Here is a 15,795-nt window from a genome sequence, read left to right on the forward strand (position 1 = left end):
CAAATAAACTGTATATAATAGCACAATCATAATGTAAAAGTTAAACAACGCTTGTGTATTTATTGCAGATCATAACAATTTGTTTCTATTGTCCTCTGACCAAACATGCTGAATGTACAAAACTGCCAGGTTAGACAAATCAGATCAGATATATTTGTACAGCCTACTGTATATTACATGGCTGTGTTAATCAATATACACTCGGGACTTAAAAGGTTAACTTTGCTGGTAGCAATATACACATCAGGAAGTTATACAGAATATGAAATATTAAACACAAATTCGAAATGATTTAACACATCATCCATAAGATTATATAGTTTGCTGTATTAACTTGCTGTGCACACTGCAATAGTGCTGTGCCAAACAAAACGTCAACACAACAGCAAAACCGGGACGATTTAACAATGTTAGTACGGTTTCCAACCGAGACAAAAAATGAAGGCTGCCTGAAGTACTAGGGCGTCTGTGGTAACCCTATTGATGACACTTTAACAGAAACCAACGTATGCGAATGGAACACTCGCAAAATCTGCTCTCTCTAGAATCAGGTCAGTTTGCATCAGTACACATTAAATAATTATTTAATGTGTGACGGTATATGGTTCACAGCGCTCTGTGTGGAGAAAATGAGAAATATTTTGTTTCTCAATTTTTCTCTGCCCAATTTTTATGCGGGGTGAGTGAGTTTCTCCACCTAACGCAATACTCACCCCTGATTATAAACCTGCCTATTAACATCAGCAGCAAAACAACGACTTACAAACTTTTTTTTTTTTTTTTTTTTTTAATCAACCAATGGACAATTCCTGTCGCCGACCTTTGTGAATCTCGTTTGTCAACTGAACATCTGAACTTGGAGAAAGCTACATCTCTCAACAGGTAAAAACAAACAGAAACATTTGCTTGTTTGCACAGCAGGTTTTACTTTACTTGCATAACTAATGCTTGGGCTTCTTTCAGTTCGCCTGCGTGTTAAGCACACCACGCATTCGGTATCTCTACCGAGAGTTCTTTAACTTGTGGAAAGTTTTTAAAATGGCACCTACTGTTGCAAACAAAACAAAAATGTCACACTACATTATGTGTTATATAACTTCACTAAATGTACTGTCCTAGTTTGTACATTAATGTCATGCTATGTGTTTTGTAGTTCCAGTCCTTTATTGTGCAATATACATCATTATGTATCATATGTTTATATTTACCAATGTATTTGAGCATATTTTAATACTGTATAGCCTATTTTATAAGATTTCCAAAAATATATTTAGCAGTATATTGATAGAATAGTATAATAATATTGATCTTGTTGCATGCATATGATTGTACAATATATTGAGTGATACATAATATATTGCAGTATACAGTATAAGTTCATCAATTGCACTATTTAATATATATATATATATATATATATATATATATATATATATATATATATATATATATATATAGTTTGCATAATTAATTAAGGATGGTTGGCTTAAAGTTATTTTAAAGTTGATTTTATCTATTCAAATGTTTAACTTACAGAGCATACAATTCAGTTTGGTGCTAAAAGTTTATTATTATTATTATTTAAACTTGCTTAACTGAATATAGTACATGTATTCAATGGTTCTTCATGTGACTAAGTTCTCAAATCAGATATTACATTTATGAAACGAATTGCATATACAACAATCAATGAAACTACTACTTGCTTTCAAATACAGAAAACAAAGTCAAGACTGCATTAGGCTGACTATATACAGTACAGTGTGTATAAAGCTTATAACATGACTGGCCTGCAGAGGTCAAAACTTGATTTCTGAACAGTATGTATAGTATGTATATATGTATATATATATATATATATATATATATATATATTCCTGTTTTCCTATTGTAGTTTCTGCTTGGATTAATAGATACTAGGACATAAACATTTTCAGCCACTTTCTACCATTGAACAAGGCTCATACATTTTATATTATGTGGTGGAAAGCCTAAAGGTGATGACGTGTTAAATATCCTATCTTTTTACTGTGTGCAATAAATGAAGCCCACTGTATCACCCAGAAGCTTCCCCACCTTTTCACAGTTTTGTTCACAAGCTGCCGTGATTACAAAAACAGGAATTTCCTTCTGAAGTAGTTATTAAAAGTATGGTAAATAATAATCCAGGCAGACAAACCTTTTAAGTTTTTCCCGAATAGTTGTATTTCCAAATCCCCTCTTTAACATGTTGTAAGCTGAGAGGTATCATTTAAAATGGAAAGGAACCTTAAAAGTGTGTACATTTCACAATGCAATTTCCCGCCTATTCCAATATTTTCAATCTATGCAGTTTTTCGGTACCAATCAATGATCACGAGTAAGCATCTTCTGTCAACCTGAATTAGATAACTACACATTTTACGAAGGCTAATTTCTTTGCTGATCTTGCCTGGAGTTGATTTGTTTGAGTCAACAATATAGGCTGAGAAATGGTTCATGCTGTAATAAGATTACAACGTATTCCATTTCTGATCAAATGAAATGTTGTCACTTCTTTACTTACAAAAGGAATTTTATTTAATCTTCTTTAATATAAACATAAGCATTAGCCTGTGTAAAATGCACAGAGACATTTTCAGATTGAAGATGCTTTCTCATCATCATTGATTGAAAATGGCATCATACAATGGACATGTTTCAACGCGTTTCTGTTTTAGGCGATACCTGTCAGTATAAAACATGTTATAAAGGATATTTGAAAATCAAACTATTTGGAGAGGCTTAAAGGTATCGGCCACACTCCCAGCCACCCAGTAATTTAAGCCCTGCTGAAGGAAAAAACTGTGTTTTTATCAATGTGTGTTTTTCTTATATTAAACTAATAGCAGTGATAAAGTAAAATATTTGTAAAATACCTTCTATAGCTGTCACACTTATGCAACAGATAGCATTAATCTTAAATATGAGTACTCCATTGTCTCTCTTTTTCAAAATATACTACTTCTATAATACATTTAACACAGAAATAAAAACAAGGGGTCACCAAATTAAATAAAGATTTATCCTGGCTCTAAGGCAGCTTATTTAGATATTTTTAAAGAAAGGTCAAATTAAATGAGGATGTGATTCTTTGATTGTTTTAAGCTATTAGTATCATATACAATATTCAACTATCAATGTAAGTACATTTTTAAAGACATTACATGGGCACATGGGGACTATAGTGCTTAACTATTGCTAAAAACAGCATAAAATGTCTAATTAAAGAAATACAAAATGTTCTGAAACTTTAGAAATTTTTGAAACATGAGTTTGACAAATGTGAAAAATGTTTTATTATTCACAAAAATACGTTTCTTAGAGGGTACCTGTGGTGAAAAGTGAAAGTGAATTTAGACTTATTTCAGTAGAAAATATGTTTCCATTACTTTTGTTACATTTTACAGCACTTCCTATTGTTGTGATGGGCTATTTTGATGCACAAGGTGTTCAAACCAGGACAAGCTTCAGTGCACTGCTTTGTATGCAAACATGGCACAGTGAAGTGACATGACAGCGTTGATTTCTGCAATTGTCGCCCATAGCTACACACGAAGTTGCTTGCATGCAGATAAACAAATATCATGGATGAAGAGAATAATTCCAACACAATACAGTGGTACCCGTATGAGCCGTTCATGTTAGACTACCCTAGTCTAACCTCTTCAGGCAGCGAGAGTGCCGATTCAGATGAGGATTGCCACCACTTCATTTCAGCAGCAGTCAGTGGATAAACCCACCCGCAATTCTCTGTGATTGGTTGCAAATATGAACGTTGACTCTTTATTAATGCTCCAGATTTGCACGACGCTGTACAGCCGCGTTTCGATGCTACTGATCGTTCAACCTTCCTTTTAGTCACATCAAGTGTCCTTGTACTGTGAAAAGTTATATACCGTACTAACACTGCAGCCTGCATGAACGTACCGTAAAATACCATATTCTGTTACCGATGTGGCGATGCTTGGGGAAAAAAAGAGACAAAATCAGCATCCCAAGAAAAGTTCTGGGGACACTGGGACCAGTGTTCCAAAAGTGGGACTGTCCCGTCCATAACGAGACATCTGGTCACTTTAGCCGTGGTCGTTTCAAACCCTTTCCGTTTAACTGATATGGTGGTGTGAACTGAGCGGTGTCACAGTAGTTTACAATGATAGTAAAAGATTTCGAAGAGCACAGAGGCTATGCTATCAGCAGGACTTGGGAATTAATGCATGCACACAACGAGAGATGAAATGCTTTTTATTCTGTGCCATAGCAACACCAGACCCACTAGTTGTATCGGTTTAAACACTTGTTGGAGACACATGTAGGGAAACTATCAATGGTAACAACAAGGAAATAGCCTTGTGAACAACAGCGTGTTACCTGATGTGCTGTAATTACACATTTTCCATGTAAATACACACTTATTCCACCAGTAGTTACCATATATCAGCAGTGATTACATGCTTATGCATGCTCCCTAAGCATAGGTGAAACCCTTTACATGCAATGCATTTTTAATCCCCCTTTAAATCCCAAACCATTTAATTACAAAGCAAGAGGTATTTAAAGAGCTGAGCAGTGACTTTAGTTTCTACACTGCTTCAAAACCTTGAATACCTTGAAGTGCTGCATCATTGCCTTACGTAAAATTATTGTCATACCCTTGGAATTGACAAACTTACCGGGTTGGTAATACATACGAACTTCCTGCTTACATGTCATACTTAAGGCCATGTATTGTATAGGTTGCTATCTATCATGTTAAGCCTGATTCACACTGGACTAAAAATTACCGCATAAACAGATGGTTTCAGAAATTGTACTCACATTGGTGTAATTTAGTCCTGTGCGAACCGTCCAGTTGTTTTTATCCCAGATAATTTTGTCAGAAGTGGTCCGATATTTTTACAGGACATCAGGACTGTCTGTAAAATTTCAGTCAGGCTTCCTGTGTCTTTTTGCTCCCATGCGAATCAACCATGTCAGTGTTATGTTTCAATTTATGCAGCATTTCCGGGGTATTCACATCAAGGCAACACCAGACTTTACAATAAAACATAATATAATATTAATATTGATACAATCTCTCCCGAGATTCTAAAACACAACGATTGGGCATAACCAAATTGGGGATCGGGGGAAACTACAAAACATAATTGGTGACTATTAAAAAATGCATGCTTTGAACGGTGCATTTGAAGGTATGAATGGAAATACACATCACTCAGGGGACGTAATGGTTATAGCCTTTGGAAAATAAGGTACCACTAAATGAGTTATTTACACCCGGTTCACTGTTTACAAAGCAATCACAAAAGCGTCTTCTCAAGCCACAACAACGCATTTCATTTAGCATTTACTGACTTATCTTGATGGAAGCTAATCCACGTCTGGGAGGTTAATAGACCGCTTTTGATGAACTCTGAGGAACCTGATTTTGAGTCCCATGCGCATCATGCTTTAGCATTTAACCATTAAAATGTACAAGGATCTAGAGCATGCATTGGGCAGCACTATAACAAAGGGGGTAATGACTAAGGATTGGACTCTTGTTGCTGAGGCTAGCATGCTGTGCTGTAAGATGCCAGGCCCCATCAGCAGAGCAGGCAGACATGTCTGAAGAGATTGAGAGTTCAGTGCAGCTGGTGGGTCATGCGTTGTACATGGTGTGCTTCCCCTCAGATGATCCTTGGTCTAGTTTATGTTAGCCATGCTGAATAATCATTACTAAGCATTTACTGGTACATAAGGTTTACATGTTTGCGTTGAACGTTTTGAAGGCTCAAAGTTATGATCGGAAACTGCCTCCGTCTTTAAAATGAAAAGAGAAGTGAAGGGAAGTGAAGGAGCACCCCCCCCCCCCTCCTCTGCTAAACATGGCAGCTGCAGCTGTAAAGCATGCCCACCACTCTAAGAGGTGAGGTGATACAAGGCAACACTCAGTTTTTCCCAGGTAATTGCTGGAAACCCACTCGCAGAAAAACACCTCTGTGACGAGATCAAAGTCTGAAAGCGTTACGGGGAACAAGGGCATCACACAGCTTGCATGTTTTTGCTTCTTTAGGCTTTGCAATGAATTGCACCACAACGCACAAACCCATTTTACAAGATGTACTGCAAGGGCTAAAAAGCCTGAAAAAAAAAAAACATTCCTGAATGAAAATATACGCTAGGGAAATGATTCAGACGACTCTGATAATGAAAATTGCAGTTGTCAAATAAATTAAGGGCCACACGTTACAAACTATGAAAATAGCAACTGAGGCACATTTACTGATAGCAAGAGAAAATAGCTGTAATTTAAAGCATTGCCACTGTTTTTTTTTTCATTAAATGCATGCTGCAATATATGTCTATTGTACATGAAACTTGAACTTTACTGCTTCGCAACATTAGCATCTGTGGACTGCAATGTCATTGCCAATTGAAGTTCTGCGATTGCTGTGATTGCTGCAGTATTAATTTGCCTGTCCAGGACGAAACCATAATTCTCTCAGTTTGACTGTTTGTTCTTAGCAATGACCTTAAAATAAAAAAAACACCCTAAGGAATAGGACAGGTGTTGTTGATGACACATTTTACCCATGTAGAGTTTATGGTCTCATATGCGGTTCTAGTAAGACACTTTGCATATATGCAGACTGCAACAAAACTAGCCATATCCAAAATAGTGGCGTGTTATGCCTCTTTTTAGTGGATAAAATCATTATTTTCCCCTGTTCTGTACAGTACTAACAAACATGCACGAAGTTCCAAAGCGGAAACAAAAGCCTATTTGTTAACATGAAAATGATAGTAATGATAGTTTACTGTTGATATGCCCTTGTGGGTTTTGATGGCTGACCCAGTAATTTAAAACAAACGTTTTTTTGCGTAATTTTGAACTATAAATACATCTATTCAGGAATGTTGCTGTAATTTCTCCAATGCAAGTTGATACTTTGGAACATTTGAATCCAGTGCAGTGGATCCTGCAAAAATATGGATTTAGGTTTTGGAACCAGAAAATGTTTTTTGCAAGCATATAACTTCAATCTAGTTTTTTCCTGGGAACATTTTTTAAATAAGATAAAAACTTCTAGATACTGTAATGAAGGCACTTGTCTACATTTGAAGTACTGAGCAGTCCAATCTGATCTGTTGAGAAGAGATGTGCAAAAGATATCATCCCCGACTTGTGTGAAAAGGCTTTCATAATAAAGAAATATTGAATGGGTTTTAATTTGAAATTGCAATGACATTTTCCACAATCATTTAAAAAAAAAAAAAAAAAAGTTAATTGTTCCCAAAACCTAATGAGTTTGGAGTAGTTTGTAGTATGAATACGGATATTGTAGTCGAAATCTAGCCTACCTTGGAAAAGTTTGGGAGGTGCTGGTCTACTGTGACGCAAGTATATTGAATCCCATCTTATAAATAAAAAATCATGCAAAAATAAATGTAGTTTAGTTGAACCCACAAGCCTCCATATACCTGCCTCAATGTTATCCGCCTTTGCAAAGCACCCAGGCATGCAGATGTATCAGTTAGCATAGTGATAATGTGGTAAAAGATAGGCAAGCATGGTACAGCACAGAAAGGTATGTAAATAATATTAAAAACCATGGTAAACTATGGTAAATTCATAGTAACAATGAGGACATTACTGTGCAAATTATGGTGAACTTTCATTGGGGTTCTTCCTGTTTCTGCATCTCTAATATGGGGAGGGGCATTGTCTAAGATAAAAGGAAGCATTATTTTGACAGAATGTGCTTTCAATCGAGGCATGAAGCTGTGCAGCAGAGTGAGAAACTGGAGGCAGGCAATAAGGAGTCCACAGATACAGTATATATCCACATACAGTACATAGTCAAACCTATTCATATTTGTGAGGGTCTGGAACCAACTCCCCATTAGTGTTGTTGAAGCTGACACCCTGGGATCCTACAAGAAGCTGCTTGATGAGATTCTGGGATCAATTAGCTACTAACAACCAAACGAGCAAGATGGGCCGAATGGCCTCCTCTCGTTTGTAAACTTTCTTATGTTCTTCAACCGTAGCTGCTAACATATCAGTATTTTTAAAAGCACCGTTTAAAAAAATACCAAAATAAACTGTTTACCTTCAATGTAAGTATCCCTCCCTAGTCATGCAAACTATTTTTGGTGACATAGATAGGGTGCATTTGGAACAACGGATGCCAAAAACAATAGATTTTAACACACTAATAAAAGTTGTTTGTATTGTCTTGTGCAGGATATAGTGCTGTGAAAAGAGAGGATCCTGTGTGGCTGAATGTGAACATTTATTTTGCTACAAAAACAAGGTTTTTGCTGTTCGTGTCACTAAGGTCACACATAGACACAGTGGTATCAGTAGCTGCCTGACACGATGCGTTTCGGTGAGTTTGTGGTTTTTCTATAATCAGAGCAGGGTGACATCACGTGGCTGTTCCTTCCTGACTATTGTTCTGCTTTGACTCTCTTCTCTAGCTCTTGTATTAGCAGGTGAACATTACAGCAGCGAGGAAAGAGTGAAACCTCCAGTCAACACACAACCAGACTGGTTAAACAGTCCAGCTCTTGAGCATAACGCTATGTCACTTCTGTAGGTCTGTTCCCTGCACTAAAACTATGGAATTAGTAATAGTAGTATTGTCTGACTTTTGCAAAGCTACTTAGTGCTCAAAGAGTTAAAAATGCTTGAATTTAGCTGCAGCGTTTACAATTTAGAGTTCTGCTTGCTTCATACCATCCACATTGAGTGTTTTGTATAATTCTCCATTGCTGTTTCTAGATTATATTATTTATCTAGAAGGTGAATCTCTGGACTCAAGTGGCTTTATTAATGACCAGTAGGGGTCTGCAACTGTACTTTCTGTCCCCTCTGCAACTGTGACTGCTGGGAGTTGCAGCGGGGACAGATATTACAGCTGCACACCCCTTGGGGTCATTCTTAAAACCACCTCACTTCTTTTCAGATGCAGACACAGTGGTTGAAATACTCAGTAAGCCAGGTAAATAATGCTGAAAGCAGAGCACATACCAGGGTATTAACAGGTGAAAAATGTAGGTTCTAAAAATCTTTAACAATTTGGAATAAACAACTAGGAAATCATCAATTTAATTGGAGTTCACATTGTATTTCTATCCAAGAGTGTTGTATGTTTATTAAACATGTAACAATATCCTTTTAACTCCAGAATTACTATCAAAGTAGTGACTACAAAGTAGTTGGGGTGGGGTGATTAATACATCAAACAGTAAAAACTTGGAAGCAAAATGGGAAAAATCTTACGGTTCAGTTGTAGTGAGAAAAAAAGGATTTGCTTTGTAACAAATACATTACTTTATTTTGCTTGAGATATACTACCACTGTAGCTCTAGATATCACAGTTACGTTGCTTTACTAAAGCTGTACATTTTTTTGAATTAATCTTGGATTTGCCCCACTTATATAAGAGTGTGTTTTTCAGTTCTTCGTTTCCTAAGTTTTTTTCTTTTAAAAGGGTGCGACACGGTAGCATCACGGCCCAACCTGTTACCGGCAGGAAGAGATACTCAGAAACAAGCAGCTGCAGGTTAAGCACTATTGCACAAGTTTATTCAACAATAGAACAGCAAACTAGACACATAGAAACAAATAAACAGGCGCAGCGGGCAAAATATAAAGTACAAAAAACTTACAGACATAACAGCATAGCAACGCTCCCCTTCCCCTTCCCCTTCCCCATCCCCGTCCCCGTCCCCGTCCCCTTCCCCATCCCCGTCCCCTTCCCCTTCCCCGTCCCCTTCCCCTTCCCCGTCCCCGTCCCCTTCCCCATCCCCATCCCCATCCCCTTCCCCGTCCCCTTCCCCGTCCCCTTCCCCTTCCCCGTCCCCTTCCCCATCCCCATCCCCATCCCCTTCCCCGTCCCCTTCCCCGTCCCCTTCCCCATCCCCGTCCCCTTCCCCTTCCCCGTCCCCTTATTAACCATTAATCATGCAATTATGGTCCCAACCGTTCCCATGTGTTTTCTGGCAGGGAGGAATTTTACTGCCTCCCTGCCAACCCAATATTCCCCACACACACTATACCGGCAGAGCCTTGCCACAAAGGGGTTTAGGATTTCGCCCACTATATGAAATGATATGAAAGTAGGAGCACATCTACTACGCTGGACCCCATCAATGAAGTGTTTTTTACAGTAGCTATGCAATTGGGTCCTCCAATGGAATAATAGCTATTCATAAGCACAGTGCTTTTCGATTGTAGCCCCTCAATGGACAGTAGACACCTTACAATTATTTAATAAACATAATTACAAGGCAACAAAGAATTTATATGAATATGTTTTTTTTTAAGTTTGTATTTTACTCAGCATTTGACTAATAAACAATACAAAAAGCTGAATATCTTAGTTGCATGCAGTGGCAGGTTCATAGTTTCCACAGCTGTGGACATAACTTCCCCCCTTAGATTTCAGTTTGCTTGCAGTCTGGCTGGCTATTGCTAGTGCTAGCCTAACTTTACAGATCAGTGGATTTCAGTCTCCTCTGCTGTAAATCTGGCACCTTTAATTGCAATGCATTGCAGAAATACTGTTATCTTCTTTTACAAATTACAACAGAGTAACGCTACGGGACCTCTTAATAGTTTATATCCGTTGTTAGTAAGGTTGAGATAGATATCTGCGGAAAAAAATTAGGACGTTAAGAAAGCCTCATTAGTCACTAATTCCAAAATAAGTGTAGAGAACCCACTTCACATTGTTTTGTTTCATTATCAATTGCTGCAGCTGCAAGGCTGTTAATGCATACTAGCTTGTGGGTAAGATGAGGGTGCTATTGGGGCGGGGAAGGGGGGAGCTATAGTCCGAGGTACACAAACGGTTAGATCTCAGGAATGGATAAGCAGAAACAAAATCCTTAAAATGAATTGAAGGGAAAGATTTTAAGTCTTTTAGATCAGGTCAGGGCCAGGACAACATATTGTCTCTGTTCACCTGTTATAATACCGCAAGTTTCAGTCTCTCTCCAGGCACCCGTCAGGAGGCTGTGTGGTCCAGTGGTTAAAGAAACGGGCTTGTAACTTAGGAGGTCCCTGGTTCAAATCCTAGCTCAGCCACTGACTCATTGTGTGACGTGAGCAAGTCACTTAACCTCCTTGTGCTGTGTCTTTCGGGTGAGACGTTGTTGTAAGTGACTCTGCAACTGATGCATAGTTCACACACCCTAGTCTCGTATCTTGTAAAGCGTTTTGTGATGGTGGTCCACTTTGAAAGGCACTATATAAATATTATTATCTGTAAGGTAAGATTTTTGAGATGTGTATAGTTTTTAGACTATTGCTTATGAGAGGTGTCTGTGTATTATATATGTACTTTACATTTGCAAATGTTTTGTCATACAGTTTGTTTGGTCATTCAGTACAAAAGAAAAGCCTAATAAATCGGGTTCACAGGTTTGCGACAATTAAAAATAACTATTTATGCATTTCAGTAGTTTTTACAAATCTTTTATGGTTTGTTAATTGATAGATATCCCAGTGTTTTAAAGTAGTTTCTAGATATTTGAATACATTTTGTTTTTGTGGTGCCTTATTCTGACTTTCAGGATAGCTAAAGAGAAGGAAATGTGATATATTTTATTGGACTAACTAAACAATAATTAATCACAAGCTTTCAAGATCTCAAAGGCCTCTTCTTCAGGTGAAAGTAGGAAAGTATATAGAAAGTCATGAAATGAATGTGTTCTGGCATCAACTGTCGCTGTGTTGGCCTTCTGCTCTTCAACCTGCAAAGCTGCTTCTGTTTGCAAATGTCGAACCAGAAATGAGTAATATATATTTTTTTTTTAGTTAAAGATAATGTTTTTTTTTTTTTTTTATATACATATAATTGAGTGCATATGCCCTAAAATATGAACAAATCAATACACCTTCAAAAGGAGCACTGGTTTAACATTGCAAGCAATGCAGTCACTGATTACTGGGGATTTGTTGATACGGTTTGTCATCTTTTGTTGTTTTTCCTCCAGGTTATTAGGTAGTTTTGATGACAAAAATTAAACATGCCAAACTGGGAATACATTTGAATCATGGGCTGTCAAAATAGTACAAAATAACAAATGCCGAGAAGTAGATTTGCAGTTATCCTAATAGTGCATACATTTATTTTTTGTATTTTAGTTTTCAATTACTTTGTGACAGCAAATTTTAGCAACATTTTTATTAATATGCTAAGTTCAGAGACCGTTGACATTCATAAGGCTAGACAGAAACCCTTCTTGATTTTGCAGGATATGCTCGCTAGATGTGCTGAGCTTTTGCTTTGTAAGGGATTCTTACAAGGATGTGTTGCTATTTAAGCCCATATAAAGTAAAAGCAACATTTGTAAATTGACATCCTTTACTAATGAAACCATCTGTACCCCCCAATGTCACAAGCCAATCGAACTCCTCAACCAGAATTCTCAAGCAAACTAGCTGCCAGTAGTCATGTACAGATGTTCTATTAGGAACCAAGGTGATATTGCATTTGGAGATACAATGCATCGATTGTACTGGAAAAGGCAAAGATGCATGATCCAAATATTTGAATTATGACATAGCACTGTGCTTTCTTTGTTTTTGCTTTGAGGTTGTATTCCTTGCATAAAGAATATTCAAAGGGTTTTTCAGTTTTGCTTGTTTTTTAGTCTATTTATGTTCGTGTCACGGGTTAGCTGAGAGAAGCAACAAATAAAAACCACAAAAACCATGTTGGAATAATGCGTTTATTATTTCAGCTTTTATTGTGGGGTCAACCAAATGCAGAAGCTATTATACTGACATTATCAAACTGCAGTCTTATGATTGTCTATAAATGCCGTACGATACACTTTTTATAATGTCAGTTCACTTGGCTGACAATGGTCTCTGCAGTGATGAAAAAGCACATTTTTTTTAAAAGAGAAATGTCAGTGAGATAGGTATGGTGTGTGAACACTGAAGATGTTAAGCTGCATTGATACAGTTGTCTTTGCTGGACTGCCCTTGGGTTAACTCATTCTACTCAGTTGTCAGTTTCTGAGAGGCGTCCAGGAGGTCTGATTGGGTGTTTCTGATTGCTCATATAACTGTGTTACCTGACCATATCTAGTGTCCCTCAGACCTCACTTTGTTCCAATCAAGTCCTAAATCACTTAGTTGACCTTTCCCATATAAAAGATTACCATAGTAAAAGCATAGCAAAGTGTAGTAACGCAACATTAAAGCATAGGTAAGCATTGTAAAGCCCAGAGCAGTATGGTAAAGCATATTACAAAAGCATGGCAAAACATGGTAAACTATAGTACATGCATAGTATAAAAATAAGGAAAAAAAAACTGCAAAATGACTTTGCTGAAATACTGTGGTAAACTTAAGGGTTGGCTGGCTCAATTAACTAATTTACCTGATTGGAAAAAATATCTGAACTGGAATGAATCTCGTGGGCAAGAGTTGGGAACCACTGATCTGAAGTCTTTCATATAAAGTTTGACAATGAGAAGAGTTCATCAAGGCGCATCCCTTCCCAGGGTACCACCTACCCTGACAAAGGGGATATGTATGTTCTTTTTCATGTCCATCAAGCCAAGGCACTGTCAGTACTAGAAGCAGCCTTACAAGACTGCAAAGATAATGCAAAATAAAATAATAACAGCATTAAAACAAATAAAAGCTAAGATCAGACAGACATGGTGCATCCATTTTAAATTACTGAATACTGAGCCAACCACACTCTCCCCTCCACAGGTATTCGTTATGGCAACCAACACCATTACAAAGAACAGGCTTGAGTTTACCACAAAAAGTAATGACAGCGGATTGTCACGCAGCTAGTCGGATTGACACACAGAGAGGTGTCGGAAATAATTGTCAGAGGCCCTGTCAACAAAGGACAGAAATCTTTTTTTTTTAAGTTCTACTGTACTCCGACAGTGCCTGTGTGCGCACATGCTTGTGGTTTTACTTTTTAGAGTTGTGTGGGGGCGTTGGAAGCTCTGGTGCTTCCTGTTTAGGTTGTAAAGGGCCCTATGCAATATTTAAAAAATATAATTTCAAGTGCTGCATCAGTGTTTATGTTACAGTGCTGTTTGCCTTGCCTTCTCGTAAAAAAAAAAAAAAAAAGTATTTTCCAGACATGTAGCATAGGAAAGGGAGATTATGGTGCTTCCAGGCTCTGTCACTTGCTTTAATGTGTGTGCCTATCAACAATAAGACAGCATCATTTGACAGCTGAAATTACATTAGAAATAGTATTTGGGTCCTATGGCTATAATTTATTAAAATATATTTTTATATTAAACTAATTAATATATTTTGAGTGGTCTGATTGACTTTGTAAAATTGGTTGCTGTTTGTAGTATATAACCAGACTTGCTAACAAAATTAAGTTTTACATAATTTAACTTGAAACCATGGGTACCCCCAATGTGACAAGCCACCCCTTAACCAGAACTGTTATATTAGGAACATAGATCAATTGAAATATTCAGGTTGGTGGTGAGTGGCGCCCCCCCACCTTCCCCATAAAAGCACAAGCTTTGCTCATGTCAGCAGAACCCATCGATGGAATGACATGTTGCGTTCTAGGAATGCTTTTAACCTATACCTTTACGTGTGTTTATATTCCAAGGAGGTTGGCAACTGCCGGAGCGCGAGATGGAGAACGAGTACTCAGAGCTGGTGAAGGACGACGAGGAGCTGATGTGGGAGAATGTGGAGAGCAAACGGCATTTCCTGAGCCGAAGCATCAGCCCCAACAAGCTGACTCCGTACCTGCGGCAGTGCAAGGTCATCGATGAGCAGGATGAGGATGAGGTGCTCAACTCACACATGCTGGAGTCCAAAGTCAGCAGGGCAGGTAATGCACTCAGCCAACACTTGGATGATATGCACACCAACAACAGCGCTTCACTGAGCTACTGTACAGAGGCTCAATCTAACATATTCTTAATATGTAGTACTTACACTATTACATATTATGAGTAATCCTTTTTTTAATTAAGATGCTAATTCAATACAGAGAGAGGGACTTAATCTTGCTACCGCAGAGATCAGAGGCTAGTTTTCAACTTTTTTTATCAACGACTGTGATCCACTGATACTGGTCTGATACCATTAACACTTTTCATTGCGAAAATATAGGAAAATATAAATTCATGTAATAGACTGTTGTGAGGGTCTGGAGGTTGGACCTCAGGCTGTCAGTGGTGTTTGAATCCTTTTCAGAAATGAGCCACATGAAATCAGGTGTAAAACAAATATATCCACTTTATTAATGGAAGACCTTTGGAACTGTTCACAACAGATTAATCTGAGCACAATCGGAGTGCTAGAAAATAATAATAATAACAATAATAATAATAATAATAATAATAATAATAATAATAATAATAATAATAATAATAATAATAATAATAATAATAATAATAATAATCCCTACAACTTGTACAGTCGATAAACAGGGAGTTCAGTAAACATGTGTGCACTCAGTCTCACATTCTCTCTCTGTACTCTCTCACACACACACACACACACACACACGCACACACAATATATGGGCAGAGCCAGCACCATCTATCCTTAAAGGTACAGGAACCGTTACACTGTGGAGCAACACTTATCTTAACTCAACTGGCACATCATCATTACTCATTTTTTTACAAAACAGGCAGTTGTCATGTTGTGTTTACGTCAGACAGATTGTCTTCCGTATCTGTTTTTGTATTTAGTCATCACAGGATCGCTGATGCCCTTCACAAAGTTGCTGTTTGCGCTAGGACAAGCCATTCAGCTTC

General features: G+C 37.6%; 1 protein-coding gene across 1 annotated transcript in view; it reads left to right on the forward strand.

The window, feature by feature from the left end:
- Positions 1-626: 626 nt before the first annotated feature.
- LOC117417842 (caspase recruitment domain-containing protein 11-like) overlaps positions 627-15,795 on the forward strand; it is a 30,386-nt gene continuing 15,217 nt past the window's right edge. The window contains exons 1-2 of the mRNA XM_034030217.3: positions 627-882; positions 14,631-14,858. Of these exons, the coding sequence (XP_033886108.1) occupies positions 14,657-14,858 (202 nt within the window). The 5' untranslated portion in view covers positions 627-882; positions 14,631-14,656. The remainder of the gene's footprint in view (positions 883-14,630; positions 14,859-15,795) is intronic.

Source organism: Acipenser ruthenus, chromosome 13 (genome assembly GCF_902713425.1).
Source record: "Acipenser ruthenus chromosome 13, fAciRut3.2 maternal haplotype, whole genome shotgun sequence".
Taxonomy (NCBI): domain Eukaryota; kingdom Metazoa; phylum Chordata; class Actinopteri; order Acipenseriformes; family Acipenseridae; genus Acipenser; species Acipenser ruthenus.